This window comes from Neocloeon triangulifer, unplaced genomic scaffold (assembly GCF_031216515.1).
Source record: "Neocloeon triangulifer isolate White Clay Creek 2 clone unplaced genomic scaffold, ASM3121651v1 ptg000015l, whole genome shotgun sequence".
Lineage (NCBI taxonomy): Eukaryota > Metazoa > Arthropoda > Insecta > Ephemeroptera > Baetidae > Neocloeon > Neocloeon triangulifer.
Window position 1 is genome coordinate 5,288,650 of NW_026775557.1, and position 26,914 is coordinate 5,315,563.

Consider the following 26,914-nt stretch of genomic DNA (forward strand, 5'->3'; position numbering starts at 1 on the left):
TTTATTTCTAACCTTAATAATTGCAAAATGTTTTTCAGTATTTTTTATTGTCAAAAAATCTTTATTATATATTGTATTCTACTTAAAACAAGAAACGTATTTCAATTTAATGGAATGAAGCAATACATTTTTAATATTTTACTTATAATAAAAAATAAAGTGATATAAAAGCAGTCAGCAGAGAATATTAATAATAATTTTTATGTGATTATATGTTTTGCGTAATTATAATAATTGTTTTATTCAGTTTTTATTTAATGTCCAAAATGTTCCAAAAGTTTCTACGAAATATTTGAAGAAAAGTTTTGTTCGCGCTTTTTATTCAGATTGTAACAAGTGAACGCTGTTTGCGCAGCAGCTGCGGCGCAGCCCGAACGCAGAACATGGAAGTGAATTAATAAGTCGACTGTCGCCCACTTGCTGTTGCGACCGGCAAGAATTCGACGTTAATCGGCCCGAATTTGCTTCCCAACTTCTTTGGTAGGTCTAAGATTAATTAAACTGCTGCAAATTGAAGCGAACTTGGTCGTCGGCGGAGACGCCGAATGGCGAAAAATAAATTGTGGAGTTGTCGCGACAACACGGCATTCTCTCTTTTTCGTTGCGACTCATCTTGAAAATCTGCTGTGCATTAAGTGAATTTTTTCACGGAGTCCCTCGATGCTAGCAAAAAATTTCACGGACTTTGAATTTTTTTGATCGGGATTTTCCCTTTTTTCAGGGTGGAAAAAGCCACGACGCGTGAATTTGATTGTCGCAAGCCGCAAGAGGGAAAAGTTGCACCTGTCAGCATGTTCAGCGCAACCTCTAGAGCCAAAGGTATAACACCGAGCCAAAAATAAAAGAATTTCAATTAATGTAGGCAATTTTGATTGGCAGGTGTTGGACGTCACTTCAGCAAGGAGGGACCATGTCGAGCGACGATAGCCGAGACTCAGATGTCTTAGAAGTTGTGCGGCCCAGTTCAAAAAAGAAAGAAAACTCGAGCGATGTTGTTTGTCTGGACAGCGACTCGGAGGAACCATCTAATGGTGATCAGCAGCAGGGTCTAGTGCGTGAGTTGGCACAGGTGGAGGACGAGTTAAAGGACGTCGGCAGACAGTTCCAGCGACTCAAACAGCGACAGGCGGCGCTCGCCAGCAGAAAGGAGCAGATCGGCGATCAGCTTTTGCACCTCCAGTCCAAGACGCTCGCCCAGAAAGACTGGTCGGGCACCAACTTTGAATGGTCCGAACAAGTGCAGCAGCAGTTGAGGGATGTCTTCAAGATCAAGAAATTCAGGCACCTGCAGCTGTCGGCTGTGAACGCCACTTTGTCCAAGCAGGACTTGATTCTTGTTATGCCCACTGGAGGAGGCAAGAGCCTATGTTACCAACTGCCGGCCCTCTTGTCTCCAGGCGTGACTTTGGTCATCAGTCCGCTGATCTCGTTGATGGAAGACCAGGTCAGTTAGCTTGAAACATTTTTGTTCTCAAATTATGATTTTTACAAGTCTTGGGAGTTGTAGCAAATTTCAATCTTTCAATTATTTACTTAATTACTGTTACAGTATTTTGATAATTCCGTCATTCAATTCAGTGTTGAAAAATAGTTATTTTAATGAATTTAACTTATATTTTTTTACTTTGGAATTAATTTGCTACTGAACATGGCTAGAATTTCTGAGTTAAAAAGTATATTAAAAAACATTAAATTGAGCGATCTTATTTGTTTTTACATAATGTTTTTAGATATTCTTGCTCAGTAATTATTTTTGCTTGTTTGCAGGTTATGCAAGTGCGCAAACTTGGTGTTGGTGCTGAAATGCTCACTGGCTCGACCAAGCGAGAGGAGAACACGCGAATCAAGAATCTGCTTTTGAAAAAATCAGGAGACGAAGATTTGAAGCTGCTGTTTGTGGCACCAGAGAAGCTTGCCAAGAACAAGAGTTTTATGTCATTGTTGCAGACACTGCACAGGTCTGACAGAATCGCGCGAATTGCCATTGACGAGGTGCACTGCTGCTCCGACTGGGGCCACGACTTTCGACCTGATTACACTTTCCTTGGGGTGCTTAGGGACCTTTTCAGTGATGTGCCCATTCTTGGCCTAACAGCCACCGCCAGCAACAAGGTCGTCACAGACGTTCAGAAGATCTTGAACTTGCAGGGCTGCCTGGTGCTCAAGGCACCTTTCAACCGACCAAATCTCTACTACGAAGTTCGACACAAGACTTCGGTCCTCAAGGATTGGCTTGAAGAGGTAAATGCCAAATTTTTTAATTACGTCAATGTACTTATCTTTCTTGCAAATGTACACAGGTTGTGGAATTACTGAAGGGCGAATTCAAAGGGCAATCGGGAATCATCTACGCCTTGTCCATCAAGGACACCGAGGAGTTGGCATCGGGTCTGCGTGAACGGGGGATCAAAGCAGGATGGTACCACGCAAGCATGAGCCCCGAGTTGCGCTCGAAGGCGCACACACAGTGGCTTGACGGCAAGTTGCAGGTGGTAGTGGCAACAACCGCTTTTGGCCTTGGCATTGACAAGCCAGACGTGCGCTTCGTGCTGCACCACAGCCTGTCCAAGTCAATCGAGAACTACTACCAGGAGAGCGGCCGCGCCGGACGAGACTCGCAGCCTGCCAAGTGCATTCTTTACTTCCGCTTTGCCGACTACTTCCGGCTCAGCACCCTTGTCTTCAGCCAGCAGACTGGCCTGCAGAAGCTGCAGTGCATGCTTGCTTATTGCACGGAGCCAAGCAAGTGCCGCCGAGAGATTGTCGCACAGCACTTCAGCGACTCGTGGGGCCCCTCAGACCTGTGCCGGTATATGTGCGACCACTGTCTGCACCCTACCAACTGCCAGGAGGTTGACGTCACCAAGCACTGTGTCTCAGTCTATCGCCTTGTCAGGAACGCCCTTGAAAATGAAACCAGGCTTACCTCAAACATGCTATTTGACTTGTGGTGCGTTCGGAATGTGCAAATCCTGAATTTTGATTAATTTTTCTCAATTTTTTTCAGGTACGGAAAAGGTAAAGCTTCTTTGCGACTGAAAGACATTCCAACTCCTGCACACTCGCGTGAGTACATGGAAAAGGTGTTGGCGCACCTGATCGCCGAAGGATTTGTGAAAGAAGATTTCAACTTCACTGCGTACTCGACCACGAGCTACCTGAAAATTGACACCGCCGGCCAACGCAAGTTAGACGCCGGGTACCGAATTAAGTTGCGCATCGCCGCAAAGAGGCCCTCCTCTTCTACCCCCGCGTCAGCCCCCGAGGCCAAGAAGCCCAAGGCTTAGTGCATTCCCCCTACTTAGCATTGAAACAAACAAACTATTAAAAGTGTACTTTTTTTGAACGATTGAAGTGAATAAAAACTAATTAAAAATGGCGAGCGGTCAGGAGTTCAACGACGATGAGGTTTCGAACCCGTCACTGAACAGCCCGACGCGCTCGATGGATAGTGAGGACCTGCAGACGTTGCAGGAGACCTTGCAGAACATTCAAAGTTTGATCAGTATAACGCGGAAGAACATTGAGGCGTTAAATTCCAAGTTTGCTGACTTCCAACCGCCAATGTATGTGAGTGAGTACAACGAGCTCACCTCAAAGCTGCACGGCTTCATCGCTCGTGAGGAAGAGCTCGAGCGCAAGATCCGCCTTGAAATGGAGAACAATTCACAAGGTGACGCCTCCGATAACATCCACCCAATTATGGTGACGCAGGACGATGAAATCAGCTACCCCGCTGTGGTGCCGTGCTCGCCCTTTAAATCTGTGATACGCGCCCACCTGCCTAACCAGCAGCGCACCTCTGTGCAGGTGCGACCTGGTCTCAGCGTCCGAGAGGCCCTTGCCAAGGCCATGAGCCTCAGAAAGCTCTCCCCAGACATGTGTATTGTTTACAAGGTAAGAAAATTAACATATGTATAAAAACATATTTGTAAATAATAGAAAATAGAACAATTAATAATCTTTATTTAATTATTTTCAATTTCCTCAGTTATATTATTTAGTTATCAGATCATTCAACTGATGTTATAATTGATCACATTTAATTTTGATTTTTAGGGAGAGACGAAAATACCAATTGCATGGGATGTGGACATTTCAATGCTGGAAGGCGAGGAGATCACAGTGGAGATCAATAGCAACTTTCCGATCACAACCAGCATTTCGCACAACTACGCGCGCAAGACCTTCTTCTCGTTAACGTACTGCGAGTGCTGCCGTAAGTTACTCTTCCAGGGCTTCTACTGCCGCACCTGTGGCTACAAGTTCCACCAACGCTGCGCCGCAAAAGTGCCCACGCTCTGCCAACAGATTGGCGAGCAGACCAAGTACCTGCAGTATCTCCTTGCCCAGGGCCCTGACTCCATCGCTGGCATTCTAAATCCTGGCGACTCAAGGTTTGTATTAATTAAATAATTAGTTGAATTGGAAAAAAGAACAAAAAAATTGAACTTCAAAAGTTTTTCAACGTGAAAAGGGAAGAAAATTAATGTTTTTTGGTCTGTATGCCAAGGTAACAATCACAGCTGGGCCGAATTGACATAAATCGAATTCTCAATCAATCTATATGAATAAATTTTCAACGTTACAATTATTATAAATTAGTACTTGAGTCACAGTACTAATTTAATTAATTCCCGTTTCGAGTGGTTTCTTTGGGTTTTAAGATCTCAAAAAAGTTACAATTATGATCACTTCTTCGCATTCTTGGAGTTATTTGATTGTGAAATTTCATTTGATTTAAATGTATCCTCTTGTTTGTTCGCAGATACTTCAATCCTCCATCACCAGACCCGCTACTGGGCCGAACCGGCCACCCGACGTTAGCGCAACAACACTCAACATCAGTTCCAAATGTGTACTTCAACTTGGTGGAGCAAGCGGGCCAGAACAGAGGGGACGGGGCGCACTACTCGCCTGGGGATGGGGGTGCGTCAGTGTCGCTGATCCCGTCAATGGGCGAGCCGAAGGCGACGCACAGCACTCAGGTGTCACCGACCAAAGTGATGAGGTCGCGACCCAGAGCGCGGAGCGCAGACGAGAGCAGCAAGAAACTGACGGACATCATCCGAACGGCGCGCGAGTCCATAGACGACTGGGAGATCTCAAACGACGAACTACTAAAGGGCCAGCGGATCGGGTCAGGGTCCTTCGGGACGGTGTACAAGGGCCACTGGCACGGCCCAGTAGCCATCAAGACCCTGAATGTGAAAAACCCAACGCCTGCGCAGCTGCAGGCGTTCAAGAACGAAGTGGCTGTGCTCAAAAAGACGCGTCACGTCAACATTCTCCTCTTCATGGGCTGCGTTTCGGATCCCGAGTTGTGCATTGTGACGCAGTGGTGCGAGGGCTCGAGTCTCTACAAGCATTTGCACGTCATGGAAATCAAGTTCGAGCTCCTCCACCTGATCAAGATCGCGCACCAGATCGCCCAGGGCATGGACTACCTGCACGCCAAGAACATCATCCACCGCGATTTGAAGAGCAACAACATTTTCCTTCGAGATGACTTGACTGTGAAAATCGGCGACTTTGGGCTGGCGACGGTCAAGGCCAACTGGGCCGGGTCGCAGCAGTTCCACCAACCGGCCGGATCGATTCTGTGGATGGCGCCTGAGGTGATTCGAATGCAGGAAGAGTCGCCGTACAGTTTCCAGTCGGACGTGTACGCCTTCGGAATTGTGTTGTACGAGTTGCTGGCCGGGTTGCTGCCCTACGGCAACATCAAGAACAAGGACCAGATTTTGTTCATGGTCGGCCAGGGCAAGCTGAAGCCAGACTTTAACAAGGCGCGGCCGGACACGCCCAAGGGCATGCGCCGGCTGGCCAAGAACTGCGTCAAGTTCCAGCGCGACCAGCGACCCCTGTTCAAACAGATCCTGGCCTCTCTGGACAGCATCCTGTACGCCCTGCCCAAGATCCAGCACTCGGTGTCCGAGCCGACCCTCAACAGCGCCCAGCTTCAGTCCGACGAGCTGATGTACGAGTGCGCGTCGCCCAAGACCCCCGTCAACTTCCCGCCCTACGGCGCCTTCCCCTTCTGAGTTTACGGATCATTCCACCCAGACTTTACGGACCAGACGCTCTTTAGCCAGTGCTGAACCCGGTTGGACTGGGATTAATTTAATTAGAGTGCGGTTTCGAACCATAGGACACAGAGTTTGATGCATTTTCAGTTCCAGACTTGCGTGAACAAGTTCGCCGTTTTAATTTATTCGCTTGGTTTAACTATTACTCAACGTGTTGCCGCTGTACTTAATTGATTTCGGAAAAAGAGAGAATTCATTATTGCGAAAAACAAAAACACACCTTTTGCGCTACTTTCGTGTGAACTACAAGCAAAAAGAATGTAAATACTAGAGCATACATAAAAATTAATCCACTGTTATTTCATTTCTTTCTTTTCAATCCCAGTTCTCTTAAAAAAGTAATTAGAGAAAATGGAATTAAAAAAAACATTCTGAAAAAACACTCTGGAAATTCGACTCCTCTTGGCATCCTAATTTTTGATAGATGCATAATAATGTGTGTCATGGGTTTTTGCGGGCGGCGTGCGCTAGAGGGCTTTGAATGCGTGTGCTGCTGCAGTCGGTCGTTTGCTCACTCATCCTGGCTGGAAGAAGAAATCCCGTCGCGAGTAGCGGAGCAGCCGGCAGTCTGTGCTGCGAGCGAGCGCTCTTCAAAGGTGTCTGTCTGATTCTCTGCAATGTCCACCAAAATCGCCATGGCTGACGAGTACATCAACGAGGATGGACCCAAAAAGGTTTTCTTTTTTTATTGGAAACATTTTATAATTCAATTTTGAGACGACTTTTTATTCGGTGCATTTATGTTTGAAAATTCACCCACTTTTATTGCATAAATATTTTTATTTTCTTACACGTATCGATGAAAATTTGGTTTTTTTATTTCCAAAATTTAATTATAGTTTAAAAATTAATTAATTTTTAATGCATGTTGATTGGCACTCGGCCTCAAATAAACGCTTTGGAGAGATCGGGAGGAAAGAAAATGAGTCACCGCGCGCGAGAGCAAGTGAGAGGCGGCGCGCACCAAATGATACATTCGAGTAAATTGGCCCTTTTTTAATTTTGAGACTTTTATTCTTCATCTCTCAAGATGGTTAGTGAATTAATTCTTAATCGAAAAGAGTTGCGTCTACAAATTTGTGCATTTGTACAATGATTTAATTTTTTGTTAAAAATAATTTGTTATTCTTTACGTTAAAATTATGTTTATTGATATTTTACTGGACATTCTCTACCGCAAAATATAATTCATAAATTAAAAAATACATTTTGATTACTTTTACAAGAGAAAATAGAAAGATTTATTAAGCTTAAAAAAATATTTCTTTGTGTGTCCGAAAGATTTGCCTCAATTGATACCGTTTTATATTTAATCCAGCTACCTTTTAAGCAGCTGTAAAAATTACCTTGCGAATCGAGACTTAAAGTGGCATGTGCGAGTGCGACATACCGGCGCGTATAAATTGGTAAATTGCGCTCGAGCCGTAGGTGTGAGGGCGCCCGGCGGCAAGAAATCTCTGTGCCGCGACTGCATGCATTGTGTGTGGCCTCGATCGGCGACAAAAATCGGCAAAATAAATGTTAGCAGAAAAAAAATCATGATGGGTCAGCGGCAGGAAACTGCAAAGTTTTGAAATTCTTGCGGGTTCAGCCGAGTGTGAAACGGCGCTTCCTCCGCGCAAGGCGTCCAGATGGCCCGTTTTCTTTGGGACAAAATCGAGAGAGCGCCCCAAGGGTGCTTTATGCTCTTGTGCTCAATTAAAGCCATATGGCGCGTGCACTGCAGTCTGTGTACGTGAGCTAGTTTGCTGCCTCTCTGCATAAACTTCGAAAGACTCTCGGTGCTAAAAACATTTTGCTGCGGCGACCGTGATATGTATTTATTTTTCCACGTTAATCTTTTATATGCTCGCACAAAAACAAAAACCCACTTCCTGCCATTGTCAGCTAGGGAGGTTTCTACTGATGTAACTTCGACCGTCTTTAAATTCACGATCTCTCTGTCCTTCAGTTAATTAATTTAATAATCGCAATGTAGGTTAATCTCGATGGTGCAACAATAAAATTTTTCCCCGCGGGCGAAAATCGATCACATCTGAAAAGTGTACCAATGGAGGAGAAAACCGCGAAATAGTTTTGTTTGGCCGCTATCAGAGTGGCAAACCGATCGAGTGTGAATTCATTTATTGTTTTATTCCGACAACAGACGGAACAACGCAATCTTTTGTTAAAGAGAAGATGCGCCTCTCTCTCTTTTCAGCCCATTATACAAAGCAATGACGGTCGACTGCTGGTGCAAACAGGTTCTTTGGTTTCGTCCTGATCTTTTGTAACGCGAACCGTTACCGCGAGTGCATTTTCGATTTCTCGGTATCGGACACCGCGAGCGTATTTATTACTTGTCGCCGTTGCATTGCACATCTTCAATTCTCTCTTTTGCAGAGAGAGACGCGTGAGAATTTTTTTCAAATCTGCATTACGAAATTCGCGAGCAAGCAAAATAATTAACCTTTTTTTCTAAAAATAGAAAGAAAGAAAATTATCAATCAATTAATTAATGGCGTTCCACTAAATTATATTTGCGAGTGTTGAAAAAAAAGGAGCTGCCAATTAAATTTCTTGCTGCTCGTTAATCGTGACGCCAATTAGAGTTTAAGACGGGTCTAAACGGGCCAGTTGTGAATTGGAGTTTAAAGAGAACAAACAATTTGGTCAGCCGGTTTACAGCCTTTCCTTCGCACACACATACACACTCAATTAATTCCTTTTCGCGGCGCGGAGAAAGAACGAGCGGAGCAGCCAGAGCAAAACCGAGACACCGTGCCAGGGCACTCGCTAGATAATTAGATAATTTGATACTGCAAGCAACACACACGCCGTCAAAGTTGCACGCGCGTGTGAAAATTTACAGTAGCTCCGAGCAGAGGTCGATTTGCTCCTCGATCTACTCTTCTTAAAATTTTATCAAATATAACAATAAAAAAGAGAGGCGTCTCTTCAACTGCGGAGAAAGAGAGGAAACACTTTTTGCCGCAGACTGAGCGACTTAAATCAGAATGACGTCAGGCCACGCAAAAGGGTTCCCGCATGCACCGGCAAAAACTGAGAAGATGTGCATGTACTCGCCAAGTCCAAAAACTTGCAACCTCAAATTTTATTTATTTATTTACTCTCCATTCGAATTAAAATTCCGTGAAATTCTAATATGAGTATAGAGGAGGAAATAGATAGGTTTTTTTTTTTTAATCTTTCAATGATATAATTATCATGTAAAATTTGTTTCCGGCTTCCTTTCCCGAGGTCTGAAAACTCTGAAAGTTATATTTTAACTCCCGGGATTCAGAGCTTGTATTATTAGTCTTTAGTTGAGGTGTTTTGAATTCGCAGGTGTCCATGGCGACTGTGATCGACCGGTCGGAAATCAAAGAAGCGTACGAGGACGTGCGGTCGGACGCGTCGCCCACTGACTGGTGAGTCTCCTCCTGTGAAAGGAAAACAAAAATTCGCCGAGCAATTATTTTCATTATTTTGGCGCCGAGCGGTTTACACGCACCGCCAATCGCACTGAAAGAAAACTCGCGCTCGACTCATTCAAAGATGGTATCGCAGTTAAACGGGCGCTCCAATTAATTTGCAGGGTCGTGTACAAGTTTGAAGACAGCAGCATCGTGTGCTCGGCCAGGGGCGAGGGCTTCGAAGACTTCCGCGCCCAATTCCACGACGACGAACGCGCTTTTGGTTACCTTAGACTACAGGTAAAAGACTGTTTATTTTCTATTTGCTCAATGTTTTAATATATGTTTAAAAAAATATCATTTTAAAAATAAATATGAAATTTGGTCTCAAATAAAGTATTTTTGGATCACAGTTCATTTTTCTCATTTTCTGGTTTTCAAAATCTAGATGGGCGATGAAATGAGCAAAAGAAAGAAGTTCCTCTTCATCACTTGGATTGGGCCTGCGGTCGGTGTTATGAAGCGAGCCAAAATGAGCACTGACAAGGCGAAAATGAAGGAAATTCTCGCGGTAAGTCCGTTCGTTTCTCGCTTCGTTCAAAAGTCTTTGCCGCCGAATCAACAAACCGACGCGATTACAAATGCGACTCTTATCATTTTATTTCTTTTTCTCTTATCGCCGCAAAATCGTTTTCCATTTCAGCGGTTTCCTTTTAAAATTTATAACTTTTTGTTTGAATGCAGAATTTTGCCGTCGAGTTGCAACTGGAGAGCTCTGCTGAATTTGAGGTCGATTTCTTCATGGACCAGCTGGTGAAAGCTGGAGGTGCCAACTACGGAACGGGCGTTCGAGATCTCTGAATGACCATCCTCCAAAAACTCTGCACTCGAATCTAACTAATCACCGTGAAAACTAATTTAAAATACTATACCCTTTGAAAAAATCATTATTTTATTAAACGTTGTGAAGTCAAACAAAATATTTCCCTTCTTAATTCCAAATTTTCAATACTGGCAAAACTTACTGCAGAACATCAGTTGCGGCGCTGCTTTTTGCAAGCGTTTGCCTCATCATCGCTGCTGGCATTGTAAGGGCTCAGGGCGAGCAGGGTTGGGTCCTTGGAGAAGTGACCGCACATTGCGTTCAGCAGAGCCACCCCATACCCAGTAGCTCGTTCGCCCTGAAAAAAAATAATCAAAATGATATTTATTTTAAAATCTTCTATTATACTATTTTGAAAATTTAAATAATGGAACATTTTTTTATTTGAAATGAAAAATGATACACTTTAGTAAGAAAAATGAATAAAAATTTTCAATTTGAATTAGTCTATTTTATTAAATGAAGTGAAACTGAGAGCTTTTGAAAAAAAAAGATTTTGACCAAAATTTTTACTTACACTGTGCACTGGATAGGCCATGTCAATGTGGACCCAAGTACCAGGCCAGTCAAAGCCCAAATTGGACGCGATGAAGAGGCCGGCGCATGATGACTGGGCGTTGTTTCGATCCTACAGAGATTTTAGTGAAAATTAAAAGGGGAAAAATTGTGTTTGGGCAATTTACAGCGACAGAGTTCTTCATGTCAGCTATGGCAGAGGCAAACTCGCTGAAGTGCAGCTCAGGGCAGTAGGGAATCGGGAAAAGCAGGTCTCCGCAGTTCTTACCCGCCTGCACTCCAATCTGCTCCCACTCCTCGTTGTTGGTCAGAATGGCCCCATGGTACTTTCCAGTTGCTATGCCCTGAAAATATTGAAATATTCAATAAAAAAAAGTGGGAAATATTGTGGCGAAAAAACAGGCTTTGCACTCACATATTTTATTTATTTTTTAAAAATATTTCGGCGAAAATATTTCAACTGTACAGTGTTTTGGCAGGGGTCATACGATCGTGACCATATTTGAGACCCATAAAGACCATGTCAAGAGGTTTTCAAAAATATATAGTTTTACCCCATTATCTCAAAATTTATGGGTTTTACGGGACGTTCAAATTTGGATTTTGGAAAATTTCAAAAGGCTGTATCTCGGCTTCCCGTTGACGTAGAACAAAAATCCGGGTATGGTTGAATTTTTCTCATTGCCCTCTACAACTTTGCTGTTGAAAGCAAAATCGTATGTCAAAGTTCAAGGTCACTTCTGGTGACCTCGTGACCTTTGACCTCACAATTGAAGGTTATCCCCGAATTTTATTTCAATTCTGAGATAGCCATTTTGTAGAACGTGAAATTTTACGCTATATAAGAAAATAAACCAGATGGTGTTTTTTGTTAAAAAATTAATAAATAAATTAAAAGAGCAAAAAACGTGGTTTTCCGAGCATTTTTGCTGGGTAAATATGTTTGAACCACCGTAACTTTTTTTCTGGGCAAGATAGCCCCACATACCTAATGACAAAAAGTAATTGTCTTGACACGGCCCATCTAATGATGTATCACACGTGGTGTTCAGGTCACAAAAGGTCATTGACCCCGGTGACCTTTGACCTTCCCATGGTTGTTTCGTCACGTGTGGCACATGATTCAAAAGAGAACATTAAGAGGGTCATTTTGGTGCCCAGAAATCTGTTGTAGCTTTCAGAGAAGCAGAGTTATCCTAGAATTACGTTTTTTTACGATGCGATTTCGATCACTTTTTATTACAAAAACAGTAATAATTTTACTTCTGCTCGAGCTACAACAGATTTCTGGGCACCAAAATGACCCTCTTAATGTTTTCTTTTGAATCATGTGCCACACGTGACGAAAAAACCATGGGAAGGTCAAAGGTCACCGGGGTCAATGACCTTTTGTGACCTGAACACCACGTGTGATACATCATTAGATGGGCCGTGTCAAGACAATTACTTTTTGTCATTAGGTATGTGGGGCTATCTTGCCCAGAAAAAAAGTTACGGTGGTTCAAACATATTTACCCAGCAAAAATGCTCGGAAAACCACGTTTTTTGCTCTTTTAATTTATTTATTAATTTTTTAACAAAAAACGCCATCTGGTTTATTTTCTTATATAGCGTAAAATTTCACGTTCTACAAAATGGCTATCTCAGAATTGAAATAAAATTCGGGGATAACCTTCAATTGTGAGGTCAAAGGTCACGAGGTCACCAGAAGTGACCTTGAACTTTGACATACGATTTTGCTTTCAACAGCAAAGTTGTGGAGGGCAATGAGAAAAATTCAACCATACCCGGATTTTTGTTCTACGTCAACGGGAAGCCGAGATACAGCCTTTTGAAATTTTCCAAAATCCAAATTTGAACGTCCCGTAAAACCCATAAATTTTGAGATAATGGGGTAAAACTACATATTTTTGAAAACCTCTTGACATGGTCTTTATGGGTCTCAAATATGGTCACGATCGTATGACCCCTGCCAAAACACTGTACAGTTGAAATATTTTCGCTCATTTTTATTTCAATTTTTGCTGACTGTTTTTATTAAATATCAGGGGCCAAAACTGGCAGAGTAGTTTGTATTTTGGGAAAAAAAACAATAACAAAATATTTTTCCAACAGGGGACAAACCCCGTTTTCATCAATAGAATGCCTCCTCTAGTGACAACTTCTTCACTCGAGGAAAATTGATATTCATTAATACCTGAGCGCCTGTGAGAGTGGCCATATCAATGATGATGGAAGCGTTGAGGTCCTTCTGTGCATAGGTGACGCCATCAGACAACACCAGGCGGCCCTCAGCGTCGGTGTTGTTGATCTCAACAGTTCTTTAAAATTATGTTTCAAATAAAATTGATTATTACAATTATTTACAAATTCTTTGCCCAAAGATTGGGATATCCATTGCCGGGCATTAATTTAAGTTAAAAGTTAAATAATTGCAAAAAAAAAGAATGAAGGCTTAACTTAAATAAAATTAAAAAGTAAATGCAAGGTTGCCTACCTTCCGGAGTAGAGGGTGTGGACGTCGTCCGGGCGGGTGGCGGTCGGACCAACAGCGTTCTCAGCCAGACAGAAGACAGCGTGCAAGTTCTGGCTGAAGCCCTGGCGGACGGCGGCATAGAAGGCGCCAAGGACGGCGGCGGCACCTCCACAGTCCCTCTTCATGCCCGGCATTGCCGTTTTGCCCTTGATGCTGAGGCCGCCAGTGTCATAGACAATGCCTTTGCCCACCCAGGCCACCGTCACAGTGGCGCCCTCCGGCCGGTGGCTCAGCACGGCCAGTGCAGGAGGTACGGACGCCGCCTTGCCCACACCATAGATACCTCCGAAGCCCTTTTTATTCAAATCCTCTCCCTCAATCACCGTCAGACTCGCGCCGACCAGTTTTCCAACATCCGCCACTTCCTTCAATCAAATAAAAATTAATTTTTTAATGAGATTGCTAAGATTTTTCCATTTGCAGCAACAGTTTTGAATAATTTAAACTATTTTGTAACTAAATTGAATTGAACTAACCCTTTCCAGAAAACAAAATACTGCCCTAACCAATATTAATTAGACATGATCTTTTATTTAATATTTCAATGATTTACTTTGACGAAGTGGGCAACGTTCATCTCATTGCAAGGCATGTCGACAATCTTGGCGGCCAGTCTGACACCGAAAGCTGCACTCTGAAGGCACTCGACCTCCGAGGCAAGCAGAGGGGCCTCAACCACAGGAGAATCTTCAGACACAATCAGAAAGTAGACTGAGACTGTCGGCGGCGTGCTCGAGGTAGAGTTGCTCGATGTTTTCCTCGAGTACAACGGGTACGCCCTGGCAACAGCGCAGGCTGAAGCGTACACATCACTCCTTTCACAGACTACCTGAAATTTTTTAAAAAATTGTAAAGAAAAAAAATTGTAAATAGAAAAAAATTGTAAATGGAAAAAAATCTTAAATTTCTTTGTAACCAAAATTTTACCATGACAGTTTCGTCGACGCCAATGGAGCTGCTGCGGACAAGCTTCGAGATGGAATGCACCCTGGCAGGGGTGTTGTGTCTGCTGCACTTGACTGGCAGGGCGGCCACTGTGGCCAGATTCAGGTAAAGGGAACAAGAGTCTGTTGGTGAAGGGTGCAGGCTGGCAATCGCAGCAGACAACACCTGTAAAATTAAATCGTTTGTTTCAGAGAAAAATAAAATTTTCAAAAAATATTGTATTACATCGCCAGTGACTCTGGGTTCAAGTTTGGCTCTGACGTCATTGAAGGTCAGCTTAGCCAGGTGCTTGGTCTGTCCGACAATCAGAACTGGGTGCTTCTGCGGGTCAGACTTGGTCAACGAAGTCACAAACTCCACGTTCGCCGCTACCGCCATGGTGCGTGTCCTGGTCTTCTGAGAAGAAATGTAAAGATAAGTAGGTTCATTGAAAGCTTATCATTTGTTTTTCAAGCATATGGTGTCATAAATTCATTGTCCTAATTGCTAAGGCGACAAGCAAACGTGTTATTTGTTTTTTGAATCGCTTTCCGAGATTTATCAAAATTTATTAACTATAGCAAAGATATGAACGCATGTCTCATAAATATTACACTTTAACACACTTTCAGAAAAGCGCCTAATAGAGCTAAAAAATATGAAGATTGAAAAGGGCATTATGGTCTAAAAAATCCAGTAGTAACAAATAATTGCGTTCCAAATTTAAAACAATTTTATATAAAATGAAATCAGAAAAATAAATAATTTTGCAAAAAAATGGTTGAAAATTTTAAATGTAACGTTATTTATGTGTGTAGCTTAATTTGCTAATAATTAAGCGTTAATTTATTCGTCTTGATAAAAACAAATTCCAAAAATTAATTTTTGACTAACTTTACATAGTTTCCTTGTTAAAATCGCTTTTTCAATCAAATCATTGCAGAAACATAAACAATAATGTTGCCAAGGTCTTCAATTTATAATTACCGAATGGACAAGAGTAATTTGGCAGCTTTACGTGTGCACAATTGTTACAAAATGCGCGGATGAAGCGGCGAAATCGGACCGACCGCGAGATCCAGTCAGCTGCTGCTGTTACTGTTTAGCGCTGCTGCTGCACCTCGTCAGCTCAAGTCGTCAGCTCGTCTCCTTGCTTTTTTGTTTGTGTTCTTTGTAAAATTCCCCTTCCCCTCTCCTTTCATTTCAATAAAAAGGGTTTGACTGTACGTCATTCTTGTTTTTATTATTTTACAATCGATCCATCAATCTATCCCCGATTAACGAAGTGATTGGCATTTGTGTAAAAGCCTTGCGGAGTGATTAAGGGGATGGAGGCGATTAATGAATGGGGTTAAATTGCTAATCAATGGGATTAATTATGTAAAATTTTGATTGATATCAGTCGACTGCCGGGGTTGTAAGAACGGGATTTACGCTGCTTTCGCAAGTGCCAATCCAATTCGGGCCTGACCAAAATAGATTTAACTTTTGAATTTGTCTAATTGATTAGTTTAATGTGAGAGAGATAGTTTTTTGACGGAATTTCACTGTGTAAAGCTTCCTTATTAGAAATAATGTTGAGCAACGTGATGAGTAATTACAGCAGTGCTTGCGTCTCCTCTTTAAACACCCTTTTGTAACACGCCCACTTCTCCAGTTGGCCTAGAAAAAGTCGCAGAATTACACCTCTGCCCGTCTTTTCCGCAGCACCAGGGCCTTTTTCGAGCGGAAAATACCACCTAATTCGCAATTCGAATGATGATTTGCTGAGAAATATGTGAGAGTTTACGGAAAAAGCAGAATTGGCAACATTTTTACACCCCCCGTTTTTTTTAGCTCGTAAATTGGACTAATTTGAGGGGGCACATAATTAATGTTATGTCATGAAGCGGCCAGAGATGTGCAGCCCTTGGTGAGCAGGTCGGTCGGCGAAAAGAATGTCGTCAGGGCTGCGGCACATCGCCACCGAACCGGCCAGTCTCAACAGCTACAAATCCAAGGCGATGGCTGACAAGAAGAACAAGAGCGCCAAGTCGTCCGCCGGACACAACTCGGATTCGGTACTTGCTTAATTAATCAATTACATAATAAATTAAGCGATTAATTATAGGACGGCAGCGCGGACAGCAATAGTCTGTCAGCCGACTCGAACAACGACACGTTTGTCAGAGTGCCATCCAAGGAGGCGACAGCCAATGGTAAGCCTGATTCTATCAGTGCGCTCTGAGATGAGCCAGCTTGTGGACGGACTCGCCAAATCGTCCTTTGTCTTGTTCATAGGCTCCAAGGCCGTGGTGCGGCGCGCCTCCGAGTGGGAAATCCTCGAAGGCCTCAAGGACGGCCAGCGCTTTGACAAGAAGCCTAAAACCTGGGAAGGGTACCTCCACAAGAAGCGCAAGTGGCCCCTTAAAGGATGGCACAAGGTATATAAAATTATGATAATTTTATTATATCTCAAGTTTACTGGAGCAAGGTTTGATAATTTTAGGTTCTCAGTTTCAAGAGTACCTTTAATGTAAATAAAAAATTAAACATAAGGAATATTTCTAAGGTTTATCTTTTTTGACAATTTAAAGGATCGCATAAAATAGGAGGATAATAATAAAAAAACAGAAATGATAAAAAAAATTACCAGTGAATCTTTTATAAACTGCAAAAAATGCCAATTTTTAGGCAGTTTCGCATTTATTTAAAACACTGTAACATCTTATAAATTCATAATATGTATCTTTCTGTTCAGAGGTATTTTGTGGTGGACAAGGGAATCCTCATTTACGCCAAAGGCCCTGGTGAAATCGCCAGGGGCAAACACCATGCCTCACTAGACATCGGTCTGTCCGTGATTTCTAGCAAACTGAAGCGTCGACGAATTGACATTGATGCCGAGGAGTTCATCTACCATCTCAAGGTCTGTTGCCATCCAGTTTTCTAAAAAGATTTATTTCAAATCGATTTACAGGCAAAAACTTTGGACACCTTCCAAGATTGGGTGGAGCAGTTAAAGCTGCATCGCCTTTACCGCCAGCATGTGCTGACCTTTGGCACTCGAAATCTGCTGCAGTCGCGCGTCTCGCCCGACCTCAGCCCTCTGAAGCCCATGCCATTGACCCCTGAGGTGGAAGAGACGCCACCGCAGCCACCTCCAGCTTCGGCCACCACCTCTCAGCAGTCGCACTCGCGCGTTGCCACCTGGATCATGGACTCGACAGGCATCGATTCCATCTCAAAAGAGCTCACCCTTGTCCAGCAGAATCTTGTCCAGCTGAACCTCATCCTTGAGCAAATTGAGCAGCTTCCCACTAGCTATGATCATCCCGAAGTGAGTGTTCTTAAAACTCAGACTCAATATTCAAACATTTTGGATTTTCAATTTTAAACCTTAAATTCTGAATTTCTGTTTTTGATCATTCTTTTTCAAGTAGCAAAAAATTTATTTCATTCATAAATAAGAATGTGCATTTTTTTAATCTTTCCAACTTTTTTTAAAAGTGTAGTGGAAGAAATCAAATTTTAAGCCCTTTTTTCTGCAATAATTTTCTAAAAATCTTCCATATTGATGCTATGAGGAAATTCAATATGGAGCCCCAGTTCAATTTTTAAAGTTTTATTCTTAATTTTTTCAGTCAATTGAAGGCAGTTCTCCAAACGTGAAGAAAGACAGGCGCAAGTTTGGTTTGCGCAAAAAGAAGAGCTCCAAGGGCAGCGCCGCCGACCTGGTGGGCTGCAGTCCCAATAAGCACACAGAAGCGGATTTACCTGTGAGTCATGATCTTTTTATTTATTGTCATCATTGTAAATGATGGGAAGGTCGCATCTGGCCTGTCACACTCGGCACACCTCAGCAACAGCAACCCGTCCCTGCCATCGGCTGTTTTGACTGCAACCAGACCTCAGAGTTTGCCAGGCGCTGAGCACCTGCTTTCCTTGAACATGGTTGGTGACAATCGAACCAACACAACGCCTGACTTCCACTGCAGGGAGGACTTTGTCATCCTAGCCAAGGAGAGTGAGTCTCAAAGGAAACAATTGTGCGCTTGTATTAAAAAGAAAAATATCTTCAGTCCATATAAATCTGAAGGAGGCTGTACAGACAATGCTAGTAGAGCGCGACCGTCTGAAGCAAGCAATGGAATTGGACAGTAGCCAGATGGCGTTTGGTACTTCTGGAAACTCTCAGTTAATTGCTAATTTGAAAAGTTCATTAGCCTCGACCCTGCATCAAAATAAGGAGCTCAAAAACAGGCTCAACAAAATCCACGAGAACTCGGACCTTAGCGATGTCTCGTCCATCGCCCAGTCCGAACAAGTAAAAACCATTTTCTCTCCAAAAATCTAAATTTTAGTTCAAACTATTATAAAAGTGATGGTAAAATGTAATATTTAAATTAAAAGGTGGGATTAAAAAATTTTAATTTTCACTTTAAACATCTTCTGTTGTTTCATGAAAATACCTTTCGAAAATTGCTCTACAAGGCGAGTTGCATTTTTCAGGCAGCAAAGCAGCTTCAGCAGTCATTGTCATATAGCAGCTCGTGTCTTAGCGCTAGTGAGTTTTTCGACGCGCAGGAGTTCCAGTCGACAGCTCTGATGATCAGCGAGACCTCCTCCGAGGCAAGCTTGAGTTCTGAGGAGGGCTCTGTGGTCAGTGAGAATAGCGAGCTTGGCACGGATAACACGCCTGCCCCGAGTGGTAGTTTGTTTTTTAAATTAATCATGATATACCTAAAAGCATATATTTAAGTTCAAGGGGATGACGATGATAAGGAAATGCCCAAGTTCCACACAGGTCGGCGAACAAAATTGCCAGCACCGCGTCCTGATCTAGAGGGTTTGTCCCTGTGGAACCTTCTGTGTAAGAACATAGGCAAAGACCTGTCCAAGGTGTCAATGCCTGTGGCACTGAACGAGCCATTGAGCATGCTGCAGCGGCTGTGCGAGGAGCTTGAGTATAGCGAGCTGCTGGACAAGGCTGCTGAGCTTGAGGACCCCTTTGAACGAATGGTCTGCATTGCTGCCTTTGCAGTCTCAGGGTACGGATCCTCTTACTATCGCGCCGCCAGCAAACCTTTCAACCCCATCCTTGGTGAGACCTACGAGTGCATCAGGGAGGACAAGGGCTTCAGATTTGTTGCTGAACAAGTAGGGAATACATTTTTTAAGAGAAAACAATTTGTTAACTAAATTTTCTGAAGGTGTCGCATCATCCACCTGTCAGTGTTTGCCATGCTGAGTCAAAGAACTTCATTTTCTGGCAGGACGTACGGATTAAAACCAAATTCTGGGGAAAGTCGATGGAATTCCAGCCAACAGGCAAATTAATTATTACCTTAAAATGTTTCCTTATTACTAATTTAAATTTTTTTATACATTAGGCACTGTAAATTTGAAGCTGCCAGGAAAGGGTGACCACTATCAATGGAACAAAGTGACCACCTGCGTACACAATGTTTTCGGTGGACAGAGGTGGGTTGACCAATACGGAGAACTCGTCATCACCAGCAACAAGAACATCAAGTGCAAACTCACTTTTGTTCGAGTATGAAAAATTTTTGATATTTTAATTTTTTCTTTTAACAATACAATTTTTAGTCAAGCTACTGGTCTGCTAAGAAGCATGAGATTTACGGAAACATTATTAATGCGGATGGCAAGGTGGCGAGAACACTGTTTGGAAAGTGGAACGAGGCCCTTTACTGTGGTGTGGCGCCTTCTGCCAAATGTATATGGAGACCAGGTGAGATGGTTTTACTTGATGATCATACTGGACTTGAAAGTTTAATCAATTTGTTATAATTTCATTGAAAGTAAAATGGAATTCTTTATGAAATTTTGGCAAAGTCCTCAGCTTTTTATAATATTGGAAGATTAGTGATTATTTTCTTGGATAAAATTAATAAAAATAAATAATTATATATGCAAATTTTTCTCTTACAGGCACAATGCCTGAGGACTATGAGCTTTATTATGGCTTCACACGCTTTGCAATGGAGCTGAACGAGATTGACGGGGAGATGATCAAGTATTTGCCTTGCACAGACACAAGATTCAGACCTGATCAGAGGTGAGCCCAACCAATACAAAAAGTTAACCCAATAAAAACTGTAAATTTTTTGGTAGGCTGTTGGAGGAAGGAAATTTGACGTTGGCTGAGAATATGAAGATGCAGTTGGAGCAGGCCCAGCGCGAGAGACGCAAGCGCCAAGATGCAGAAAATGTGCCTCGTTGGTTTAGGTTAGTCTGAAATAACTAGACTTTATTTAAAAATTTTAACCCATATAAATCTTCAGATGTTACACGTCAAGCAATAATGAAGAAATTTGGGAGTACAACGACTTGTATTGGGTCAAGCGAAAAAACCCTGGCTTTGTCAACCTTAACATTCCTGCCCTTTGGTGATCACTCAAAAATCCAGTTTCTTTTAGCCATTTTTGTCCATTTGAGGATTTTTACATTTTTTTCTTGATGAAACTCATTTTTCGCAAGATCAATATATTTTTAAGGTGTTAAAAATTATGAAAATCAACCCATTTTTCTCGAATTGCTTCCGCTTTCCTGTTACCAAACTCCTCTGCTTACTTGAACGATTTTGTTGCATGCGAGAAGAAAATTTTTTGTGCTCAAGAGCAAATATTTAAAAGGCTTATGTATAGCAGAAGAAGAAAATCGAGCATGCTAATTTCTAAAATGCATTTCCTATGTAATCGTCAATTATTTACAAACATGTATACTTAAGTAGCTGATACATAGTTTGCATGATTCATGTGTATACTAAAAATGAGCTACTTTCAAATGCCATGGATTGTTTTTTCATCTGGGGCTGTTGATAATCTGGAAAAAGAGATGGAATTAATAGTTTACCAAGGCTGTGTGGAGCTGAGTGTTTCTGTTTGCTCTTGGAAATTTTAAATTGATTTTAATAATTGCACTGACATAATGAATCTGTGAGTGCACTTCTACGCTGACGAAAGATAAAACATATGTGCCTAATTTGGTGTTGGAAGCGCGAGGGCTCCGAGTTGAGATATAAAGCGAGTGATGATCACAGTGCAATCATTAATCGCTAAGTTTATTGCAAGCGTTATTTTGACGCGCTTTTTGAGTGTCAGCAGCGCTGCCGGTTAACTCACTAACGTTAGGATTTTAAATAGAACTCATGTTACACACCATTAATCGATTATAAAATATCAAGATTGAGTAGGCGCGTGTTTTGATATATGTATATCTAATAAACACTAAAAGCTGCTTATTTCGAGATTAAAGACAAGAGCTAAAACGTTGAGAGTAAATATTGTTAAACACGTTTGTCACTAATTAAATTAATAATAAGTCTAAATCGCGATATTTGAATCTGCCCTCCGTGTCTGCAAGCAGAAAGTACTAACAAAAAATCCACTAATCAAGATCTGTATTTTTCATCAGAGATTTGGGTTGTGTGCTTTTTACCTGATTAATCTTAAGTTTCAAGCCCTAAACCAAGAGTATTGCAATATAGTACAACTAATAGAGATGCTGAAAAACTTATTTCTTCTTTTCTAATTTCTTTGAGCTTATATAGCGAAACAAAAATTTAATAATGCTCCCATCACGTGTTTCAAAGTGACTATTAAGACGTTTATGTAATCAATCTACGAATAAAGTTTTTGCCATTATAGATGCCAGACACCTGATGAATATGAGATTTTTATTACTCTCCAAGACTGACATAATATTTATTATATTTATAATTATGTTATTCTGTTGAATTAAAATTTCTATTTTTTTTTTATTTTTTTATTTTTTTTTTTTTGTAGAGAAGTACTTTCATCTCATTGAAGACTAAGGAAATTTTAAAATTTTTAGGATAGAGTATGTATTCGAATGATTACAATCATATTTTGTTAATTTTAACCAAATCTTATTTAAACATTGCTGATTGTGAGCTAAGTTTTGTAGAATTAATTTATAATGTCACGCATCGTGTAATTTCATCTTCTCTCTTTATTCTGTTTGAATCTTTTAAATTTGCTATCTTTGGATGACTTTTGTTTTTTCTAATATTTTTAACTCTCGTTCTCCTCGACTCGATTGCTTTACTCCATGAATTTTCTTGCACTTTATGCTCAGCAAGTTATGCTAAAGAGTTTATATTACTGACTCGGAATCAGGAGAGTGTCTTTTGATTAATTTTTCTACCTGAAATTCATGATCATTATTTTCCTCACTATCTGTTTTGCAATCTTGCAATTCATTATTTTAAATATTAAAATATTTTTAAAAAAAATCTAGAGCTGAAAGATCAAAGAATTGCATAATCTTTTTATTAAAAAGTACTGCAAATAGTGTGATGATTTGAACAAAGAGAATTAAAAAATGGCTCTTTTAAAGCTGAAATTATTATCAGTGTGTATGTCAAACAATGTCAAGCTCCATCAATGCTCTCTTTTCAATGCCCAAGATCTTTTCAATATGTCGAATCCAAAAAAAAAAAAAAAAAAAAAATCGAGCCGGTCTGCAGGTGGAGATGGCACGTGACTTGTCAGGTATGTGCGAATGCGATCGGGAGGCAAGGGTTGTGTGTGCGAGCGAGAGAGAGGGTGGTTTCTATAGCGACGGCGGGCGGCACACACTCTGAGGCTGCGGCGGCTCGGCGGCTCCTGCGACCGGAGCGAGTCAGACGCGGCGTTCCACTGGCGCTGAACGAACGCACAAAGAATGCAGACCAACGTGCAGATCGACTCCAAGGCCCTCAGGGGCTCGCCCGACCACACCTCCGTCAAGGTCTACGACCCCAGGACCAAAACCATGACTGTGAGTACCTTTAGATTTTCTTGCAAAATTTTTCAGCCAGGAATACGAGCCTTGTTTTATTCCTTTGTTTTAGAGCGAGGTAAAAATAAAGTAAAACGAGTTTGCACGCGCAAGCTCAAAACAACGGGCCCAATTTACATGCATGCTTCAGCAGATAAGCCTCTAATTTAGTTAAGCATTTGCACGAAGGTAAACCTTTTATGTGTGTCAACCTGCTGCGCGCTCACGTTTTACGCAGCTTTTATTTATTCGCGACGTTATTTGTAATTTATTGTGACAGGTATATGTGCATATTTATTGATGCGAGCAGTTGTTGACAAAATTATCTCCGCACAAATCAAAATAAACACTTGCTGAACATATTCGATCTGACGATTCAATCAAATTCCACCGCTCCCGGGAAAGTTGGGGGTTTTTTTTTGTAATTTGCCAAGCTTCGGCTCGCAGCAAAGTTTACCGACGAATCAGAGGAAAAGTTTTGCGAAGGACTCGCAAGTGAATTAACCAACATACATATAGCTGGAACTTTTTACTTTTGCTTTTTTTTCTCCAATCATCACGTGCAAAACTAAATCCGTTCACGTCTCTTATTTTCAAATAATCCAATCAAAAAGAGAGAGGACGAAAAGTAAATAATCTGATTGTGAAATTTATGCGGCGCGCTAAGTCCTTTTTTTATATCGTTCTCTCCTCGCACACCAATCATCAGCTCGCTATTCTTTCCTCGCCGAGAGCAATTTTCCCTTTTTTTCCGGTGTGCCATTGTATTACACGCGGGCAAATGTATGCAAATTGCTCTTTCTTAAAACAGAACTACACGAGTAGACGACCAGAGTTTCTAATTAAAGATGCACGCCTCTTTTCTTTCCGCTTTCCACCTCCGTAGCTTTTTATGAAGAGCAAACACGTGAAATTATGCAACACGCTTCAATAGTTTTTTTTCTATTCAAGCGAAAAAATAATTTAATAAAATACATTTTCAAGCAACGGCCATTTCCATAGCAAGGAGGGGACAATTTTTTAGAGAGTAATATTTAATGCCGTTAATGGGAAAATTAAAAATAAAATGCATGGAAACTGTTTCATTCTTCGTGCTTTCCCGCATGGAAAGAGGGAAACGTAAAATAACAAGGAAAAGAGAAAAGTGGTGCAGGAAAAGAATAAAAGTAGGCCAATGTGTCAGTTATATGACTGTTATGACTTGGAGGGTTGAAAAATAAAAGTGCGATTCTTTTACACTTTCTCACACATGAGGTAGCATATTTTTGCTGCTGGAAATAAGAGAAAGGAATATGTAATAATTTTTGTATAAAATACGGAGGCGCGGGGAAAAAAACGCGCGCCCATAAATAAACCGCGATCGTATATCAAAATCGCACCATTTGTTGAAATAAACTGCGGACAGGTTGCGCTGCGCAAATGCAGAATAAATAAATATGCGCTCGAATATGCTTGATCCATTGACATTAATAAGGACAAACGGCCGCACGTGCATTAGCGGGACATGTCGTCCGACCTGCAACACCTGCCATTGAAAATTGTGTTTCGGAGCAAGTGTCGCGAATTCAACGTTATCGGCCACCAACAGCCGCACTCTCTGTGCAAACAGACACACATTATTTATTATTATTTCGCCGGCAAACGCAATACCCACGATTCCATTATTTTCCACGTCATAAAATCCATTTTATTTCCGTAATGAACTCGCGGCGGGAGATCGAATTTCGTTCTCCCTCGTTTTCGAATTTAATTTTGGAATTTCTGTTTTCGTTGAAAACCGCTTTGCTCCCTTGTCGTTTCTCGGTGCGGTGAGTGCGTGGGCGGCGCCAACAAAAGTCGCTTTGAAGTTGGAGACCGACCGACGGCCACTCTCCGGTCACACGTCGCGGAGATGCCTCTCCGTTACGGTCTCCTCCTTGGCCAGATCACAATGCAGAGAGGACCCCTCATGCATTATTCGCAGCATTTTGTTGCCTACATCCGCAGGCATAGACAAGCACGGCTTCCCGAGGACTAAATAATGTGTGTAGGAGGACAGCTGCCTTGCTCTGACTAAATGACATTTTTTTTGTTAAAAAAGGGAAAAAAACCTGCGCTCAACTAATGTTAGTCTTTCAAAAGGTTGATACATTTGCTCGTTTGTGTTACTTATGAACTCTAGCAGAGAAATTTAAGACAAATTCTAGTAAACGTCTCTTTTTATCGCAGTCTCTGATTTTGACTTTCTTGTTAAATTTACGTTTTTTGAATTGATTTTTTTTAGAATTTTAACTTTTGATTGAACTTAATTTAATTTGTATGAAAAATTTATAATTCTAATTGAATCATTTTACTTAACTGTGATTTGAAAAATGTATTAAATTATTTGAAAATTGAATTTATTATTTCGTTGGAATATCTCATGGCAGCTGATTTTCGTAATTTCAATTTAATTAATTTGTTTTATTCTGTTAGTCTCCAATCTAAAATTTGTTGTAATCATTGTATTATTATTTTGGGATTGATTTTTCTGTGCATGTAGTTCTTAAAATTAAAAATATTATCGCATTTCCCCCAACGAAATGAAATAAATGAAAAAAGAAGAGGAAATTAAAAACTCTTCTCATGAATTATTGGCAATGGATGGACCGAGATTCTGCCGATCGTGCAATTTAAAATATTTTATTTGCTATAACAGGTGGTGCTTAAAGAAGTTTTTGCAGGCGGGTCACGAGCCGTGGCGTGCAATTATCGCCCCAACGCAACTTGGGGAGCTGCGTGGAGGTTATCAAAAAGCCATTACGCCAAGACGGCGGGCGAGAAGCTCCTTATCTGCATGCGAATAACGAAATAATAAATACTTATTAGCGTTAAAAGGCTCGTTGGGCGCCAAAAAGAGAAGAAGACGCACGAAAAATGAGAAGCGAATTTCTCTCATAATTTTCTAGAAGGAAACAAGAAGCAAGAGAGGGTTCGCCAGTTGCTTCCTCTCGAGAAGTGACCCTTGCGTATTCGTTAGGCAGCCCCGTGCGTGCGTTTGTTTGTTTGTTTTCTTGTTGGGTGCACAAAAGTTTGCTCCAAATGAAAAAAGCTCTCCACCTGTTGTGAAGGGAAGAGATAGAAAAAGAATACGTTAGACTCGATTAGCTCTGAGGCAGTCTTATCCATTATTATTTAATGTGCGTCTGCGAAAAAGTTGCTTTCTCGTTTATATTAATTTAATTTCCCCCTGAGAATAAATTCCAAGGTTTTAACACTTCTTTTCGTTTTTCATTTAAAAATTTATGTTTTTAATGCATTGATAATAAGGGATCTGCGCAGCTTTCAGCATCTGCAGCCTACACAATAAAACAAAAACTCAAAAATCTCTTAAGAAATTACTTTTAGTAAAATTATAAAATAAATTAAATATTCACCGGTATTTTCAATATTTTGTTCTTTAAAGATATACACTGATTATTGCGGATTGAAAGATAAATAAATTTCAAGAAGCTAAAAATTAAAATAATAACTTAATAAATAATAAAGTCAACCAAGTCTTTTGATCTCAAAGTTTTAGCAAAATTCTTGCTAGGTTGTGCCGTTTTATCTGACATTTCTATTTTCTTAAATATCTCATTTCAAACATAACTAACTCTCTAGGTCTGACTGCAAAGTGTAACAAAGATCAAATTTTTCAGGTGTTGGTTTTTTGCAAATGTTAGGAAATAAAATTTAGTAAAGGTTTACCGCCATATTATTTTATATTGAAATAATTATTATCGTATTAATTCGTATAAATTGCTATTTAAAAGCGTGCTTTTCT

The 26,914-nt window shown here is 41.1% G+C and overlaps 6 protein-coding genes across 8 annotated transcripts in view; 5 read left to right on the plus strand and 1 right to left on the minus strand.

The window, feature by feature from the left end:
• The first annotated feature begins 343 nt into the window (after window positions 1-343).
• Window positions 344-3,287, plus strand: LOC132202416 (ATP-dependent DNA helicase Q1-like). Its single transcript, XM_059629324.1, has 6 exons — window positions 344-480; window positions 722-819; window positions 880-1,444; window positions 1,768-2,241; window positions 2,301-2,950; window positions 3,008-3,287. Exons 3-6 carry the CDS (start codon window positions 911-913, stop codon window positions 3,285-3,287), a joined length of 1,938 nt encoding a protein of 645 aa, XP_059485307.1. The 5' UTR covers window positions 344-480; window positions 722-819; window positions 880-910.
• Window positions 3,288-3,375: 88 nt separating this feature from the next.
• On the plus strand, window positions 3,376-6,382 carry LOC132202415 (raf homolog serine/threonine-protein kinase Raf). The gene is made up of 3 exons (XM_059629323.1): window positions 3,376-3,897; window positions 4,060-4,397; window positions 4,769-6,382. Exons 1-3 carry the CDS (start codon window positions 3,376-3,378, stop codon window positions 6,042-6,044), a joined length of 2,136 nt encoding a protein of 711 aa, XP_059485306.1. The 3' UTR covers window positions 6,045-6,382.
• A 222-nt stretch (window positions 6,383-6,604) lies between these two features.
• On the plus strand, window positions 6,605-10,479 carry LOC132202186 (coactosin-like protein). Its single transcript, XM_059628940.1, has 5 exons — window positions 6,605-6,763; window positions 9,417-9,499; window positions 9,667-9,784; window positions 9,933-10,055; window positions 10,229-10,479. Exons 1-5 carry the CDS (start codon window positions 6,707-6,709, stop codon window positions 10,343-10,345), a joined length of 498 nt encoding a protein of 165 aa, XP_059484923.1. The 5' UTR covers window positions 6,605-6,706; the 3' UTR covers window positions 10,346-10,479.
• Window positions 10,416-15,500, minus strand: LOC132202185 (probable aminopeptidase NPEPL1). 2 transcript variants are annotated; one of them, XM_059628939.1, is made up of 9 exons: window positions 15,331-15,500; window positions 14,590-14,757; window positions 14,347-14,529; window positions 13,973-14,248; window positions 13,381-13,784; window positions 13,081-13,204; window positions 11,051-11,227; window positions 10,885-10,995; window positions 10,416-10,665 (listed from the first exon to the last, which is right to left on the minus strand). In XM_059628939.1, exons 2-9 carry the CDS (start codon window positions 14,740-14,742, stop codon window positions 10,519-10,521), a joined length of 1,575 nt encoding a protein of 524 aa, XP_059484922.1. In that variant the 5' UTR covers window positions 14,743-14,757; window positions 15,331-15,500; the 3' UTR covers window positions 10,416-10,518. The 2 variants fall into 2 exon arrangements, with proteins under 2 accessions (XP_059484922.1, XP_059484921.1); XM_059628938.1 differs by having other exon boundaries at window positions 14,590-14,760; window positions 15,331-15,498.
• A 177-nt stretch (window positions 15,501-15,677) lies between these two features.
• On the plus strand, window positions 15,678-22,010 carry LOC132202184 (oxysterol-binding protein-related protein 6-like). Of its 2 annotated transcripts, XM_059628937.1 has the most exons (18): window positions 15,678-16,120; window positions 16,180-16,403; window positions 16,454-16,541; window positions 16,624-16,766; window positions 17,084-17,251; window positions 17,303-17,662; window positions 17,967-18,101; window positions 18,151-18,349; window positions 18,405-18,500; window positions 18,549-18,649; window positions 18,835-19,033; window positions 19,085-19,482; window positions 19,536-19,653; window positions 19,716-19,879; window positions 19,933-20,077; window positions 20,278-20,404; window positions 20,461-20,574; window positions 20,631-22,010. In XM_059628937.1, the coding sequence occupies exons 2-18, from the start codon at window positions 16,281-16,283 to the stop codon at window positions 20,737-20,739; spliced, it is 2,787 nt and encodes a 928-aa protein (XP_059484920.1). In that variant the 5' UTR covers window positions 15,678-16,120; window positions 16,180-16,280; the 3' UTR covers window positions 20,740-22,010. The 2 variants fall into 2 exon arrangements, with proteins under 2 accessions (XP_059484920.1, XP_059484919.1); XM_059628936.1 differs by having other exon boundaries at window positions 15,680-16,120; window positions 18,405-18,649.
• Window positions 22,011-23,007: 997 nt separating this feature from the next.
• The window catches only part of LOC132202357 (inactive dipeptidyl peptidase 10-like), a 109,093-nt gene continuing 105,186 nt past the window's right edge, over window positions 23,008-26,914 (plus strand). The window contains exon 1 of the mRNA XM_059629219.1: window positions 23,008-23,130. Coding sequence (XP_059485202.1) covers window positions 23,035-23,130 — 96 coding nt within the window. The 5' untranslated portion in view covers window positions 23,008-23,034. The remainder of the gene's footprint in view (window positions 23,131-26,914) is intronic.